Source organism: Marmota flaviventris, chromosome 5 (genome assembly GCF_047511675.1).
Source record: "Marmota flaviventris isolate mMarFla1 chromosome 5, mMarFla1.hap1, whole genome shotgun sequence".
Taxonomy (NCBI): domain Eukaryota; kingdom Metazoa; phylum Chordata; class Mammalia; order Rodentia; family Sciuridae; genus Marmota; species Marmota flaviventris.
In genome coordinates this window covers 25,992,869-26,010,046 of record NC_092502.1, presented here as the reverse complement: position 1 = coordinate 26,010,046, position 17,178 = coordinate 25,992,869, and the positions used below count along the sequence as shown (strand labels likewise).

Genomic DNA, 17,178 nt, shown 5'->3' with positions numbered 1-17,178 from the left:
TGAAAACAATTCCACTTTTGACGCTGAACCCTCTCTTGCTACCTGTCCCTTTTGTACTTACTCCGGAGGCTGCATGCTACCATGGATGGGGAGTCAGGAGAACTGGGTTTTAGTCCCCATTCAGCTTCCTCTGTTAATTTATGGAGTCTCTTCGTCATGAGAGAATGGACTATATCAGTAGAGACTTCTAAAATCTACAGGCCTATGATAAACCATTCAGTCCCACTGACCAGTTACCACTCAGCTCCAACTTGAATGGCCATACAGGAAAATAGGCCCAGTGTTGCTCAGATTTTGAAAAAAAAAAAAATTGGATTTTTGTTGTTGTTGTTCATTCAGCTTCATCTCTGGAGAAAAAAATGGGGGCAATCTCTCTGTGTTGATACAGAGTAATCGTTTTACTACATAAAAGCAAGGTGCAGTCCCCTGGGTGAGCTCTGTAGCTGAGGAGATGTGACAGCCAAGCTCTTACTCTGTGTGTATGCATGTGTGTACTTGCATGCATGTCAGTAAGTGGCAGGGCCCTGCTTCAGGTACAAATAGCACTGCTCAGACAATCATTGGCAAATCCAGTGTCTTCCTAGGAGAACAACCTAGGGGAGTCACAATAGTGGAACTTGGCTGAATGTTGGACTAGGATTCCAACAGCATTGGGTTCTAACCCAGTGTTTTGTATAACAGCCAAGAGGCTCTTTCTCCTTCCTCCTACCTAAGACAACTGTTTTTCCTGTATTCATTTTTTTTTAAAAGAGAGAGAGACAGAGAGAGAGAATTTTTTAATATTTATTTTTTAGTTTTCGGTGGACACAACATCTTTTTTTTTTTTTTTTTTTTTTTAATGTGGTGCTGAGGATCGAACCCAGCACCCCATGCATGCCAGGCGAACATGTTACCGCTTGAGCCACATCCCCAGCCCCTTCCTGTATTCATTTTTACAATGTCTTTTCCACTACCACATGGTAAGCCCTGTGACTGTTATTTATCATTTTCCCACTACTGAATGCCTAGCATCTCCCATAGTTTCTGGCACATGATAGGTGCATTAATAAATATCGGTTGAATGAATAACTAAAAGAGTCAGTGAGGTGATGTACATAAAGAACTTAGCACACAGTGTCTAGGCATGGTTCAGTTTCCTCTTTTGGAAAATGGAAATAATAATAGAACCTGCCTCATAGGGTTTGGGGGAAGATTAAAGTGCTATCTTCTTTCCTCTGTCATTTGTTTCCAATTTCTGAGAGAGTCTGAGTAGTCCAATTCATCCTTTTGATCCAAGTCAGACAAGTCATGGTCAAGGACCAGCCCATAGATGAGGATGAGGTAGTCGGCAAGGTACGGAATTTAGTCATTTGATGTAGTGTTCTGATCAGGGATTCTTACAGGCATCTGAAATATGTGCTACAGAGCAGGCCTAGAGGTGAAGGGATACATTTAAAATTTATTAGGCAATAAAATCAGCATTATTAGGTAATTGTTTGAATGTGGGAGGTGAGTTGGATTAGAAGCCCAGATGACATCAGGGGTTAGCTCTAGTGACCCAGTGATCTGTCAGCTCCCCTTTCCTCTGTGTTAGGCTGTTCTCTGGGGGCTTCACCCTCGTTGAGTTAGGGTCTCAGGCAGGAAATGAATGGCACTCTCATGCTGGAAAATTTGAGAAGAATTTATTAGAACACTTTGGGAGGGGAGGGGCGACCACCAAGGACAGTGAAATGCCCTAGGACTGCAGGTTAAGGGGAGGGGCAGTTATCAGAACCCAGGGAGACTGTGACAGGCACTGTGGCCCTTAGTGGCAGACACAGTCAGCCAGTGGCATAGTCCCAGTGAGGGAGCTGGGGAGAAACCCTGACCTGGGTCTTCTCCCTGTTCCTAGGTCCTGTCAAGGGCTAAGCTCATCAAGAAAAAGGAGCATCAAGAAGCCGGTGGACGGGCTGGGGTTGCGGCTCCCAGGTAAAGCGCTTTGCCTAGCATGTGTGAGGCTCTGGGTTCGAGTCTCAGCACAAGAAAGGAAAGAGAAAGAAAGAAAGAAAGAAAGGAAGGAAGGAAGGAAGGAAAGAAAGATCCGTGAACAACTAATAAAAATATAGAAGCAGCAGCAGCAAAGAACAAAAGCTTCAGGAGAGCAAAGGCAAGACATTCAGCCGACTCTTCACATCCTGTTAGAAAGCTGACCTAGAAGAGGCCACTATTTCCTTCATAAAATCCTCAGGACGAACCCCATTGGTTCAGGTTTGTCTTCTGGAAATCAGGTGCTCACCCCTAGACTAATCACAGAAGTGGAAGGGGATAGAGTGCTCTGATTGGCCAAGCCAGCAGTTTAGGGTGGAGTCAACCTCCCAGGGCATGGAGTATAGATCCTCAAGGTAAAGCAGGGTGTTTTGCACTAGCCAGCTATAAAGAGCAGATGTCACCACTCCAATAATGGGGCTCCTGGAGGGCTTCTGAGGGGAGCTTGCTGTTCCTGCTGGATGGATGGGGGAGGAAAGCCCAGAGTGCATGCATGGATGGGTGAGCCCAGTAGTAAGGAATGGAGCTGCCCCCTTTCCTGGCCTGTTCCCCAACAGGACAAATCTTAATATTCTGTAACTCCACCACTTACTAGGAATTTTTAAACAACAAGTTCAGTCTTCTCATCAGGATTACGGATCCTAACAAAGACCACCAAGCCCTGCTTTATGAGTTCATTCTTGAAACTGCTGGAAGGTGCCACCTAGTGGAGCATCATATGATCTACGACTTAGAAACCTTAGCCCGGTTTTGGAACCCTGAAAGCCTCTGAACAATGATGCTCCTAAATTTGGCTACTGTAAGAAATCACTTGGGATGACTGAGACTAATAGGTTTTGGATATGGGGTGAGCATCTAGAGTCTTAACATTTCCCCCAGGTGATTCTAATATGCAACCAAGATAGAGATCCCTGGGTTATAGAGTACCCAACCCCCTTATTTTATAGAGGTGCTCACAAAAGAGAGTCACTCTTTCAAGAGCCTCAGTACCCTAGGAAGAACCCCTTGCTCTGAATCCTACCACCTATCTATTGGTGTTTTGTACTGATCTTTTTTCCTTTGTACAAAAACATAAGTAATTAAACAGGAACCACTTGCATTTTCCAAGCCCTGATATTTCCACAGCAGTGCCAGGAGGATGGCTCCCTCTACACCTAATATTTGCATCTGACCCTGGTGATTGATGGTCTGTTTGAGATGTATCCACCCAGTGACTTTGTATATTTACTCTGTTTGAGATTTGTAGCCTTCTGTTTGCTCTTTCAAAACTTCTCCTGCTTGAGGCATCTCCCACATTCACTGTCTTGACTCAACAGCGATCCTTTACCGTTGGCAGGATTGGTTGGTTTTATTGGCATCTCATGGTGGAAATGACAAAGTAGACTCCAAGAGGAAAAGAGAGGCAATGGCCTGTCTAGAGGTCATTTCAAATAGACATCCTGCAACCCCTTTAGTCTTACTCAATCCAGGAGCTAAAATGTCACTAAATATAGACACTGGAGAAGGTCCAGAGTGGTGCTTCATAACTGGTCCCTCTTTTTCCACCCTATGATGTAAGACCAAGTCCCAGAGTTTTAAAGAAGACCTCAGAGAGCATCTGGTTCAACTGCTTTACTTAATATGACCATATTCTATGTTTAGCTAGATATTTCTAATTCCTGATATTACATGTATACCTTTGTGGACTCATACAAGAAAAACCTGATGCTCAGAGAATTTGGATGACTTTTGAGTTTACACAAGAATTTAGGCTCACTGGATGTGATGGCACATGCCTGTAATCCTAGCAACTCAGGAGGCTGAGGCAGGAGGAGCCCAAGTTTGAAGCCAGTCCCAGCAACTTAGTGAGACTCTGTCTCTAAAACATAAAAAGGGTTTAGGATGTGGCTCCGTGGTTAAGCACCCTTGGGTTTAATCTCTGGTAAGTAATAATAAGTACTAGTAGAGTAGTAGTAAAATTAGTAGTTGGGGCAAAGTCTAGACTGATTCAGGCTGACCAGACATAGGTAGGGAAATTTCAGATCCAGAATTCTTCACTTTCTGTACATTAGAAGCTTGAGCCTTGTTAAAGGACCAAGTTGTAGAGATAGCAATTTGGATTACTGACAATAGCCTTAGTGAATTTCCTCAATATAGGAAGAGGGCTGTTGATAGCAGGCGAGGCTGTACATGTTTGGGGGCAGGAGTATATGGGATATCTTAGTACCTTCTGCTAGTTTGGCTGTGAACCTAAAATTACTCTAAAATTACTCAATATAGGTTTTAGAGAGGTGAATGCTTTAGTGTTTGATTGATTAATTGGTTCATTTATTTTCCAAATGTTTGTTGAGCACCTCCTTGTGTCTAGGTACTATGCTAGGCATTGACGGGATACTGTGGAGCCAAAACCCAGGGAAATAAACATCTGAAAAGATGTTCCATATCATATGTCATCAGTGTAAATCAAAACAATGAGATGTCACTCTGCACTTGCTAGAATGGTCAAAATCTAGAACCCAGACACCAAGTACCAGCAAGGAGTAGGGCAATAGGAATTCTCATTCTTTGCTGATGGAAATGCAAAATGGCACTTTGTATTTTCCACTTTGGAAGACAGTTTGGTTGTTTCTCAAAAAACTAAACGCACTCAATAATTGAGCTCCTTGGTATTTACCCAAAGGAGGCAAAAACTTATGTCCACACACAAACCTGCATGTGGATGTTTATTGCACCTTAATTCATAATTGCCAAAACTTGGAAGCAATCAGTATGGCCTTCAGTCAGTGAGTGGATAAGCTGCGAGCCATCTAGACAACAGAATTTTATTCATCCATAAAAGGAAATGAACTACCCAGCCTCAAAAAGATATTGAAGAACTGTAAATGCATATTGCTAAGTGAAAGAAGCCAGTCTGCAAAGACTACACACTTTTTTGGTAAAAGGCAAACCTATGGAGACAGTAAAAGATCCATGATTGCCAGGGGTTGGGAGCGGGGAGAGAAGGGGGAGCACAGAGGATTTGGGGGTTGGGAAACCCACTCCTTATAATTCTGTAATGGTGGATACCTCATTATACATTGGTCCAAATCCATAGAATATCCAATACCAAAAGTGAACTCCAATGTAGACTACATACTAGGGTGATCATGATGTATCAATGTAAGATCATCAATTTTAACAAGAAGGCTATTCTGTTGAGAGATGTTGATAGCAGGTGAGGCTGTACATGTTTGGGGGCAGGAGTGTATGGGAAATCTCAGTACCTTCTGCTCAATTTGGCTGTGAACCTAAAATTACTCTAAAAAGTAAAATCTATTACAAACGAATAAAAAAATGCTGAAAGCTACCATGGTCTCTGTCTTCATGGGGCTTACAGCCCAGAGGGAGAGATGGATATCAAGTAATTCTCCACAGCCATAAACATTCTGACCATAAGGAAAGGCAGGACTGGGAGGTCAGACAGCTGAAAGATGGAGTCTGTTTGGGGAGATCAGGCTTCTCTGAGAACACGTCAGTTGAGCTTGGTGATCCCCAAAGAGAGGAGGAGCTAGAAGGCTTTGGGCTTGTAGGAAATACAGAAATCCAACACCCATGATTTTGGGGGTTTTGCTTTTGGTGTCTCTCACCAGCCTGGAAATCATTCATTAAAGGCATCCTCATTTTGCAGCTGAGAACAGCTAAAGGATTTGGCCAAGATTAAAGGGTATTAGAAGCAGACTATCACAAAGGCCAACCTGCCTGACTTTCTGATCCAGTCTACTTTTATACCCTCTCAGCTCAGAGCTTGGCCAGTCCAGCCTGAGGGTACAGTTCTTGACAAATGGGGTCAGCAACATGGGTCCCTAAGAAAGTCCAGGTGAAGATATTCAGCAGGAAAAGTTCTTATATACTCATTAGGAAGATTGGGGGCCTGCATCTGTCATTTCTCCTCCAACTGAACCTTCCTGTTACTGATGACAAGATGGAACACCAAAGAGTGAGTCATAGAATATACGGCTCATTTTTATAAAACAGGAAGTAAAGATGGGAAGATGGGGAAAGCGAGGAGAGATTCATCATTCATCAAAAATGTATCAATCTCTTTCCATGTTTCGGGGACTAATATTCCACAATGCAGGGAAATAGCAGGGTACAGCCCTCAAGGAAACTGACAAGTGTGGCTGATATTCTATTTGGAGATGCTCAGTAACAAGTGAATAAGCAAATAAATGAGACTGTGGCAAAGAGGGATATGCACTGTGAAGAAAATAGAGCAAGATATAAAGTATGAAAGAGTGTGTTTAAGAAGGTCTCTGTGAATAGGTGTCATTTGACTGGGATCTGAAGGATCAGAGACAGCTAGCAATTATTGGGGTCGGAGTGGGGGATCTTGGAAAAAACAGCTGGCAGACATAACAGCTAACTAAAGGACTTGGGCTGGAATGAGCACGGTGCCTTCAAGGGCAGGAAGTGTTTGTGGCTGGTTTGGAGTAAGAAAGAAAGGATAGGAGATGAGATCAGAAAAATGCAGGCCATAGCAGAGGGTTTTGCCCTCAGCTGAAATCCTGTCTATCCCTTTTCAGAGCTCCTGTTGGTGCTGAGCTTTTATTGCACCCACAGCTAATCATGCTTACATTTGACCAGGATCTACCGTAAGCCCTTTATGCACATTATATGATTTAATGCCACAACAGGCCTAGTAGGAGGGCTTAGTCTGAAAGTAACATTTCTTGTTTAATTTCAGTCAGTGCAGATCAGTTTTCCCAGGAAATGGTATTGTCTCTGTGAGTAGGATAAAGCCCCAGGAGCCCTATCCCTGCCTGGTGCATCCCACATTGTAGAAAGTGATCAAAGAGTCCTAGGATTAAAGCTGGGTTCTCAAGCTCAAGTCCCCATTGGGGGCAGACAGGGCTAGTGTGCAGCTTTGATCCGCAAGTGACTCTATAAGACATGAGAAAAAGCTCAAATCCAATTTCCTGCAGAATCCTCTATGGAGCTACAAGATGGGGTGAGAAGGAGAGCCCCACACTGAATATTTTATCTCCCGTCATGATCTTAATTGCTATATTTCGCTCGACCAGTAATTATTGAGCACCTACTGTGTGCCATGCCTGCGAGGGTCCACAATTCAGCATTGTATAGACAACAGGGGCAGGAGCTGAAATCTTTGTGCCTTGGCTGCGTTGGCTCAGGAAGAGGGTGAACCTTTCTGCAAATTCCTCTGTCCAGAAAGAGCACGGGCACCCGTTTTCTGATTCACAATAAAGAGAAGTCTGTTCTGACAGAGATAGGAGTACCATAAAAGACAAGAAAAGCACCAAATTCCTGCTTTTCTTGAAGCTCACATTATAGGGCAGGAGACCCCAAATGAGACGTGCTCTGAAGAAAACTCAAGAAAATGGAGACAACTGGGGCACTAGGCGATATTTTAGATCCGCTGGTCAGGAAGTTCTCTCTGAGGCAGAACCTCTGATTGGGTTCCTGAACCATGCAAAGGTCTGAAGGAGTTATTTTCAGAGAAGGGCAGAGCAAGTTTGCAAAGGCCCTAAGGTGATCAGCAGCTGGGTGTGTTTGAGGAATATGGCAAGACTACCGTAACTAGAAGGAAAAGAGAAAAGGCAAAAGCTGGAGGTTGGGTCAGATCGCTTAGATCTTGCAGACTGTAGTAAGGTTTCTCATAGACAAGTCTAAAGTGAAGGGAAGCCATAGGTGAGCCCAAGCAGGAGGGAGCTTGTGTTTATGAAAGATCACTCTAGACAGCACTGTGCTCTCTGCTCTAGACGCACATAAAAGAATTTTGCAACATTATCTTATTTTATAAATACTGTGTATCTATTGAAGTATAAAAGATAGAAGACTATTCATTGCAACATTATTCATAATAGCCAAAAGGCAGAAACAACCCAAATGTCCATCAATGGATGAATGGCTAAACAAAATGTGGTATCTACATGTAATGGAATATTATTCAATCTTAAAAAAGAATGACATTCTCATACGTGCTACAACAAAAATTAACCTTGAAAATATCAATGAAATAAGCCAGACACACAATGACAAGGATTATATGATTTCACTTATACAAAGTATAAGTAGAATAGTCAAATTCATAGAGCAAAGGATAATGGCAGTTTTTGGAGGTTTGGAAGGGAGGAATGAGGAGTTAAGTGTTTAATGGGCACAGAATTTAAGTCCGGAGTGAGGGAAAAGTTGTGGAGATGGACAGTGGCAATGATTGTGCAACAATGTGAATGTACTTATGCTGCTCAACTGCATACTTAAAATGGTTAAAATGGTAAAATTTCCATTATGTGTATTTTGGCACAATAAAAATATATTTGAAAAGCACATGAGGCTAGAATTTAGAAAATAGAAGAGTGGGCATTCTAGAGGTAACAAGTGCAAGGGTCCTGAGGCGAGGCAGGAATGCATTTGCAGAGCTCTGAGGAACAGTAAGGAAGATTAGGACTGAAGCACAATGCAGAGAGTGAGGGATAAGGGTTAATCATATGCAGGCTTGTAGGGTCTTATAGTTCTGCATAGGGAACCCGGGGACAGGCTGGAAGCCACTGGAGGAATTTAAACTGAGGAATGATAAAATCTAACCTTTGTCCAAACAGGATCATTCTGGCTGCTGCATTCTTTAATCAAAGCCTCATTTGCAAATGGGTATAAGAAAAGCAACCACCACAAACAGTAAGAGTAACCCAGAGCGTTAAGAGTGCACATCAAGCATTTAATACATTGCCTGGGGCTAGGAATTCATTTAAAGATAATCATTACTTTGCTAGAAATCCAAAGAAAGTCCATAGTCCCTGAGGAGGAGTTTTAGGGAATTTTGTGGCACTTCAACTAGACAGGGAGGATGAACAATATTTCCACTAACAGAAGGAGAGAGCTTTCTGGGTGGAGGGATCTGAGTGATCAACAGCACATGAACAAAAACAAAGCCAGCAACCAGGAAGAGAGAGGGAGAGGTTTGATCAGCCATAGAGGGTCACCAGAGCAGTGTGGACTCCAGAGCCCAGGAGACCCAAGTCTTGACGATTTTGCGACAGATGTCAAGCCCAGAGCTGTAATGTCAGAAAATTGAACCCTCATTGCTCAGCCTGTGCTGGAAAAACTGGGAGCAAGAGTCCTCACCATGCTGGTCCAGGGGTGGAGAGGTTGGGCAGGAGAAGCAGAGAATCAAGAGGGCGCACGTGAAAGTCGCAGAGAGGAAGGAAGCCAGGTGTTCTCGGTTTCTCAGCATCTGGGAGGAAGCAGTTAAGTGACAAGTACCAAGCGCCCCAGGGAGGAGCCACAGGCTTCAGGGGTCAGAGTAAGTCTCCCGCTGCAGGGCTGAGACAGCGCCCAGGCAGCCCGTTCAGAGCCCTCACCAGTGATACACACATTACCTTGTCTAGTGCGATTACGCGTTTAACGTTCCAGCTCCCAGTCGTCAGGGAACTGCTTTCATTTCCTCCCAGAGTCTGGCACAGTGTCTGAAATACAGGCGGCGCTCGCCGACGGCTTGCTGAGCGGCTGAATGGGATCAGAAACCGACAAGAGGTTTTGGGAAAGGGCACCGTGCGCCGGGCGTCCAGAAACACACGTGGGACTGGAAGCCATTCCAACTCCACGGGGGTTAAAGTTGCTTGAGAATAAGGTCTTGCAGAGTCTCTAGGGTCACCTCCCCGCCGGTTATCAGAGACAACAGACAGGTGGTGGGCAGACACATCATTCCACAGTGTACAGAGGGCTTTCACACTGAACAGGAGGGTCCCGGAGAGGAAGAAAACCAGGGCCCGCCCATGGATGGATGCTCATGGTGCATAGCTGTGGCTCCATTTCAAGGCGGAAAACACTGAGTCTCCGGGATCAAAGTAGGTCTGCCAGTTTTCGGGACCGAGCCCGGGCGACTGGGAAGCCACAGCCCCGAAGACTGCAGATGCCAAGACTCCGGCGGGGCCCCAGCACTATCTGCACGTCCCTCCCCAGGGGCTCGCAAAGTCTCGGCTGCATTCCGCAACAGCAGTTGTCAAGGCAGGCGCTGGGGTCCCGGGCGCCCCCGAAATCGGGGACCCGCACCCCGCCCACCAGCGCCCAGCCCGCACCACTTAGCGCCGAACTCCCCAACTCCGGGACTTTAGCAAAGCTCCCGCGGGCGGGGCAGCGCCGAGGAGCGGGACGCACCATCGCGGCCCGAGAGGGGGAGGCGGTGCGGCGCCGGACCCCGCCGAGCCGGGGCGGACTGGACCGCGGGCGAGCAGGCCGAGGCCCGCGGCGCGAGACTCCCGGCAGCGGATCAGGGACAGGGCGGCGCGCGGGGCGCGGCTCGCCGGGGCGCGAGGACGGCGTCGGCGGTGACGATCCCCCCGCGGCGGCGGCACTGTGGCGGCGGCCGGCTCCCCGGCCGGCGAGCGGCGGAAGTGCCGCGGAGTTGGAGCGGGGCCGGCGCCGCGGCCGCGTCTGCTTGCCGAGCTGCTGCCGCCGCCGGGCGGACGGGCGGACGCGCGGAGCTGGGGGCGGCGCAGCGGGGCCGGCGGGTCGCGGCGGGGCTGACCGGCCCCGATGAGGCGGAAGGAGAAGCGGCTCTTGCAGGCGGTGGCGCTGGTGCTGGCGGCCCTGGTCCTCCTGCCCAACGTGGGGCTCTGGGCTCTGTACCGCGAGCGGCAGCCCGACGGCACCCCCGGGGGTTCTGGGGCAGCGGTGGCCCCAGCCGCAGGACAGGTGAGTGCCACCGTGGCCATCGGGTTGGGAGCACCTTCTCCCTAAATTCACTTCTAGCCTAAGGTTCCTTCCTCCACATTCTCCTGTCTGTCTCCCCAAAGGCAGCGCCGAACACTCTACTCTTCCCATTTCTCAGATTGGGAAATTTGAGGCTCCCGGGACAGGGATTTGTCCAAGGTCTCACTCCTGTCAGAGACAGAGCCAGAACCAGAACTAGAGCCTAGGACCCTTTGTACTTAGTGCGGGCTCAGTTTGTTATACTTGCCCCCTCCTTTCTGTCGCTGTCCGCTATTCCTTGACCTTTTTCCAGCATTCTTTTTCTTAGAGTAGCCTACCTGCATCCCTGTATCCCAGGATGATTCCTTCTGCAGATGAGGATGGAGATGCTGGTCCTTGTATAAGATGTCCAAATCTCTTCTCTCTCGCCTCATCCCCCACCACCACCTGCTGATCCTGGTGTTTCTACTCAGATTCATCCCTTCTTATTGTGCCATCTGCACAGGGACACCTGGGCCTCCTGACTCTCCTCATTTGTTTGTCTCCCTCTCAACCTATTAATTTTTCAGGTCCTGTACATTTTGGGGGGGTGCAAAGATCATGCTATGCTCCCTGGACATGGGAGTGAGTTCCTGGTCCTTAAGGAACTTTCCACCTTTGACCCTCTGGGAGTCTAAAAGATGGATTCTGTGGTGGAAGGACCTCCAAAATATCCCAGAGGCTATTGATGCCCATTGCCCTGAGGTTAGAACTCCAGATGCTGACCATGTCTCTTCTGAACTAATTAGATGTGGTGTTTCTTGCAGCCAAAACTGGAATCTTAATTTCTGCTTCTTTTGAGCTCACCCATGTACCTTCCTGTGTGTCTGTGTGTGTGTGCTTGTATGTGTGTGCTGTGTGCATGAGTACATACATTGAGACTAGCAGCTTCCTGATAGAGAAGCTCTGTCACATCACTCCAACCCTACCAGCTCCTGGCAAGCATATTCATGCTTCAACTCTTTCATACAGTGGGACTTCTCAGATTTTCTTATGGAATTTCTCTGATCCCATGGGAAGTGGTAAGCTGTGCATCAGGGTCAGTCTTGACTGATTGTTGGCTGCCCTCCAGGGAAGAGGATGACTTTTTGAGGTTGATGGTTCTCCTTTCTCTTCCCAGTATCAGGCTGCTTTCTGGGCATTCTGGCATCTTGAGCACAGAGGACTCTGTGCTACAGGGCTCATCAACTTAAGTTCAGTCTGTCACTCTGGTAATTGTTGCAAACCATCCCAGAGGGTCTGGTGGATTTTTCTGGTAGATGTTACTGTTTAGAAACTAAGGGCCTAATTCTTTTCCTAAAATCTGATTCAAACCCTGTTAGCCAATTTGGACCTCAGTCTCTTAAATTCTGCATCTGTATGAGTTTTTCTTTCATGAAATCTCCTTCCTCTGTCCCTACCTGTACCAGCATCAGGGTCAGGAGGCCAAGGTTCTAGCCTCAGCTCTACCATTAACTTGCTATCAGTCTCCCTCTCTGAGCCTTATCTTCTTCATCTGTAAAATGCGATCGTTGGTCCAGTACCAGCATTCTGTGATACAGTCAGTGAATCAGTGAGGAGGACAGTGGGTCACTTCTTTTCCTTTTCCCAAGATAGAAGCCCCTTGTAACATTCCTTACTTCTGGGAGCTCCCTATGGACAGAAGTCTAGACCAAGGGGGAGTGTCCTGCTCAAGTGCAGACTCTCCTTTGGAAGAGCTGTAGCCACTTGTAAAATAGATCTTGACATTCTGTCTCTGCCTGGAGAAAGCCCTTATATTTCATTTGCTGAAGATGCCAGAGTTGTCCTGATTTTCATTTCCTACACACCCAGATGTGTAGAGAGAAGGTCAAGGTTAACTGCCAGTTTGGCCTGAGCTTTCAAAGTAAATTACTCACTTGTGCAAGAGGCTGTTGATGGAGTAAGGCAACCTTTTGGGTGGAGGAAGAGGGGAGCAACAGCTGGATGCTGCTCGGAGTCCCTAACTGAAAAAAGCAGATAGGCTCATTTGGGCAGATCCATTACTTGTTCATTTCTTTTTCCCTGGACTAGCCTGAAGAGGAGGAGGATGAGGTGGTGAAGGGGTTTGGTATGTGTGGGAGGGGTTTGCCAGTTGATTGTCCTTGCTTTGAAGAACATTTCTTTGCTTCCAGTAAGCAGCAGAAGGGAGCTGTTTCCCCCATCATAAGTTCTCTAGGTGCTCCAGGATTCAGCATTCATCTGCTGCCTTTCAGGAACACCCTGCCAAATTTCCACACAGCCCTTTTTGTTTCATTCTCCCGCAGATGCAGAGCTCTGGGCTTGGCCCCCAGTCCCCTGTTAGAATGTCAGCTGGCCTTGGGGGAAGAAGCCGACTTCTCCCAGCAGTGCTGTTCCTGCCCTCATCCCAGTGTCCTGGAACATGCACGTAACACATTAGGCTGCTGTCTGGGGAATCTGGCATCTTGAGCACACGGAGCTTTTTCGACAGGCCTGACCAGTTCTGAGCTCAGCCTGTCACTCTTATAATTGTGGAGAACCATCCCAGAGCACTTCGTTGATCTTTCTGGTCGAAACAGCTGCAGAGGCTCTAGAGGGAAGTCTGACGGATTTTATCCAAATGAAAAATAGGTTCCTTGTGGGTTTGAGGGAAGTTTCTTTGAGAGTAAACTATCCTCTAACTTCTTGATTTCACCACTGGATTGTAGAATTGTTTCAAATTAAGAGCATTTGTCATCTGCTAGAATGTAAGTCTACATAATTGCCACACTAGCTCATCCTGTGTAGGGCATCTGATTTATAGGGATACATAATGCTTCTAGGATTTCAGCACTCCTTTGGTCAGACAGTTGGTGTCTTGGAAAGCAAGAAAACCCAGTCTCGATGCCATCTTTCTTTTAATTTGGGGGTCCTTCTTCTTCCTGGCCCCAGTCTGCCTAACATCTTGGTTTAATTCTAGAGTCTGTTTCGGATTCCAGGCTGGGGAACTGGTTATTAAAAAACCGTGTTAGGAAATTTGATGCAGTCCCTCCCCTCTTCTGAGCCCTAATCCCTGGTGAGAAATGACTTCATTGGATAACAGCATCTGTGGAATAGAAATTGGTGGGATCATGGAATACCAATAACTTTAATTTTCAAGTATCAGGAGTTTTTCTTACTGTGTCAGAGCTGAACTTTATTCTTAGAACATCCAGAAATCAATACTTTCTTCCCCTGTTTTGTTCAGTCTTTCTAGTAGCAAAACCTTGCCCATCAGAAAGTTAAGGACCGTGGAAATGTAGCTTGGAATGATTTCTTTAATTTTCCACAGAGGGGCTGGTGTCCTCTAGGTTGCTAATCACTTCTCTGTCTGCTTGCCCAGGTGAAATTTGATGCCACTAGGGAAGGGCTGTTGATTTACCAGAGCTAATCTACCTCCTGCATTCTTCCTCTCCTGGGAGCTGAGGAAGGCCTGGGAAGAGAGGCCTGGTTTCTGATTCCCTCTTCTGTCCTAAACCCATTGTGTAACCTCAGAAAAATGGTTTAACCTCTCTGGGCCTTGGATTCCTTATTTGTGAAGTGAGTTTAGACTCTGAAGGGGGAAAGACAAATGTGTATGTATCATAATGGTGCTTCTCCTTCCATGGCCAGGGCAGACATTGCTAATCAATCTTTTTTTTCCCAGGAAACCCAGACTTGGTCTCCGACTGTTTAACACTGCCACTTAAGTGGAGTTAATGACATTGAAATTCACTTGTGATGTAAGGAACAGATACTTTGTTAAGGATTTTCTAATTCTAGCAACCTGGGGTTCTATGGGTTTGGAAATGATGAGGCTTCAACTTAAGGATTTGTTCATATTCTGAAGGCTTCTCACGGGTTGTCATCCAAAGATGTCTTTAATCTGTGGGCTCCAGTGACATGATAACAGATAAAGGAATAAAGACAGAAAAAGCAAAGGCCCATTTAAAAGATAACCATCCAGCTTCCTAATTGTACCTTGTCTGCAGTCAGCTCTTTACAGAGATGGCGTCAGGGTCTCATCTCAGTATAAAACACCTCTAGGCAAACTTGGCAGTTAGAAGCATGTCCCGCAGCAGCTAAATGCTCCCGATGGTGTGTGCAGTGGCTTCTGTATTTTGCATATATCTGACCCTCTGCCGCTCATGAATGTGTCAGAGCAAGTAAAGGAAGGACTTGCATAAGAGTCTTGCTTCTCCTGAGCCCACTATTCTCATGCCCCTGGAGTGGGGAAAGGATGTAGCCCACACATGTCTGAGCTCCTGTGGACAAGAGATACATCCTGGCTTGGCCTTGTGCCCTGGAAATGAAATCTTCTGGCACATAGCATGAGGTATTGCCCTCGGAGGGCAGTCAGGATGTGTTTGCTGGACAATTGAAACGTGTTAGAGCAGGCAGGGGGCTTCAGAGGTCATTAGTGCAACCCCTCATTTTATATGTATGAAAACCAAGGCCCAGAAGAAGAGAAACCATGTAAACAAGTTCCCAGAACAGAAACCATGTAAACAATGCCCCCAGAACACAGCGCTCTGAGTTCTCGCTGGAGCTCACCATGAAGATTTTCTTCCCTCCCCGTTCCAATATCTGAACCTTTTCTATCCTTATTTCCCTCATGAGCCAAGATTATCATGCCAAGTTTTGAAGGCCAGTACTTAATGAGACCAATTATCTGCTGGAACTTACCTGGCTTCTTTGCAGATCCATTTTTTGTAAAGTTACTTCCCAAATGTTTTATACTTTAAAGTAAGTAAAATGGATTAAACTTTAAGGCAGCACAGGGATCCAGCAGGGTAGTAGAGGAATTAAACGTGTGCAAGGCATGTGGTGCTATTACTGCTATTGATGGTACACGGAGCTAACTGAGCCTAAGAGCCAGCTCAGATTCGGTATGAGTTGCAAGTAACAGAATTAATTAAGCAGGCTGACTCAAGTAAGTTAGAGGATAGACGGGTTCCTGTGACTGCCATGGAGTTCAGGCACGGTGCGATATTGTGTATTGTCAGAGCTTGGCTCCTTTTCTTTCATGTCTCTTGATTTTGACTTTCTCTGTATGTTAGCTTTGTCTGAGCCCCTGTGGTAGCAAAATGTGATAGCAGCTCTTTCCAATTTCATATCCATACTTAGATCCTAGAGGACAGAGTCTGTCTCCTCTGGTTGCTTCTATAGAAGAGAGAAAAAATGTCTTTCCTTTAAGCTCTAGCAAGATCTTCTTGGGTCTTGTTGGGCCAGTGTGGATCTAGTGTGCATAGAACCACTCACATCCACCTGTCTGGAGGAAGGGCTGTGTTGGTTGACTCAGCACACCTTGAGTTGGAGTGGGGCAGGCCACCCAGATCATGGACAGAGACTCTCTAGAGGAGACTCTGGGGGCTCTGTGGGGAGGAGGAGGAAGACTCTCTAGAAGAGGGAGTGGATGTCCACTTTGGAGTAGTCACTCCCTGGGAATCAGACTTGGTAACAGAAAACCTGTTTGCCACCCTGGACTCATTGTTGATCCCCGAACCTGCTCTGCCACCCCTGGGCTGAGATGCCCGCTGTGTGAGCCCTGTGGTGCTGGAGCTTGCTGACACAAGGGTGGCGACTAAGAGCAGGTGATCTTAGAGGTTCGGCCACTGCCTGCCTTTCCCCACGCGGAGCTGCCTTCCCCATACACACGGAAAGAAAATTCATTGAAAATTTCTCTCAAGCTAAAAAAAGAACTTCTGTGTCTTCAGCTTTGACTTTTTTCTGCTTGGCCTTCTTAGCTGGAGGAGGTGGAGTGTTCATGCTGTGGAAGCCGGAGGAAGCTAAACAATTCCCCCGGCTGCGGTGGGTGGGTGTGTGTTTACGCATGTGTCGCCTTCTCTCCATGTGTCTCGCTCCTCTTCTTATCTTGCTGTGGTTCTTGTTTGCTGCCCTCTGCTGAGTGCTGATAGGAGAGGGAAGGGGAAGAAGCAGGCCCGCCTTCTCTCCCTTTAGGTTCCTAGGGCATTCTGAGCTCCCAGTGCCATCTCTCCTTTGGCCTTCCTGGTGAGGAAAGCCCCAGCGTAAAATGATGTAAGTACAAAGAATGATCTGGCCGTGGATGGCGAGGAGGTGAAGATGTTGGTAGTAATACTAGCGATTCCCACTCACTCAGCACTTACTCTGCAGAGCTTGTGACCCTCCCATCTTGTTAATACCCATAGTTGGAAACAGGAAAAAATGAGGGAGCAGAGATCGCGGAGATGCAGGTGGTTTATGCACAGCACTGGGGGGCTGGCTTCACACCTTGAGTCTCAGGCCCAGCACAAGTCCTTAATCACTCTGTTCCTCCATATCTGATAGGACAAGGGACCTGTCCCTCACCCCCTCCCCTCCACCCACTCCTCAAGACTGCTAAGGGAGTTCGGATGTCTGAGCAGAGGGCAGAGGCTGTTGCCCTAAGACTGACCCTCTTCAGTGGCATGAGTCACTTTGCTCCAGGCCTCCTGAGGCCCCACTGGCAAAGCAACTTACCCTCCCCCCCAGTTAGTTGGAGATAGGATGTGG

The 17,178-nt window shown here is 46.9% G+C and overlaps 1 protein-coding gene and 2 long non-coding RNA genes across 6 annotated transcripts in view; 2 read left to right on the top strand and 1 right to left on the bottom strand.

Moving 5' to 3' along the window:
* Positions 1 to 1,418: 1,418 nt before the first annotated feature.
* On the bottom strand, positions 1,419 to 10,068 carry LOC114095501 (uncharacterized). The gene is made up of 2 exons (XR_003583262.2): positions 9,360 to 10,068; positions 1,419 to 1,641 (listed from the first exon to the last, which is right to left on the bottom strand). It is a non-coding gene; the product is annotated as an uncharacterized lncRNA (long non-coding RNA).
* A 373-nt stretch (positions 10,069 to 10,441) lies between these two features.
* The window catches only part of Galnt10 (polypeptide N-acetylgalactosaminyltransferase 10), a 234,995-nt gene continuing 228,258 nt past the window's right edge, over positions 10,442 to 17,178 (top strand). For 2 of the 4 annotated variants that reach the window (XM_027938638.2, XM_027938635.2), the window contains exon 1: positions 10,442 to 10,674. In XM_027938638.2, coding sequence (XP_027794439.2) covers positions 10,516 to 10,674 — 159 coding nt within the window. In that variant the 5' untranslated portion in view covers positions 10,442 to 10,515. The remainder of the gene's footprint in view (positions 10,675 to 17,178) is intronic. The other 2 variants (XM_027938636.2, XM_027938637.2) reach the window with 1 other exon arrangement.
* LOC114095417 (uncharacterized) overlaps positions 16,629 to 17,178 on the top strand; it is a 44,371-nt gene continuing 43,821 nt past the window's right edge. Inside the window, exon 1 of the long non-coding RNA XR_003583248.3 lies at positions 16,629 to 16,704. This is a non-coding gene — a long non-coding RNA (uncharacterized lncRNA). The remainder of the gene's footprint in view (positions 16,705 to 17,178) is intronic.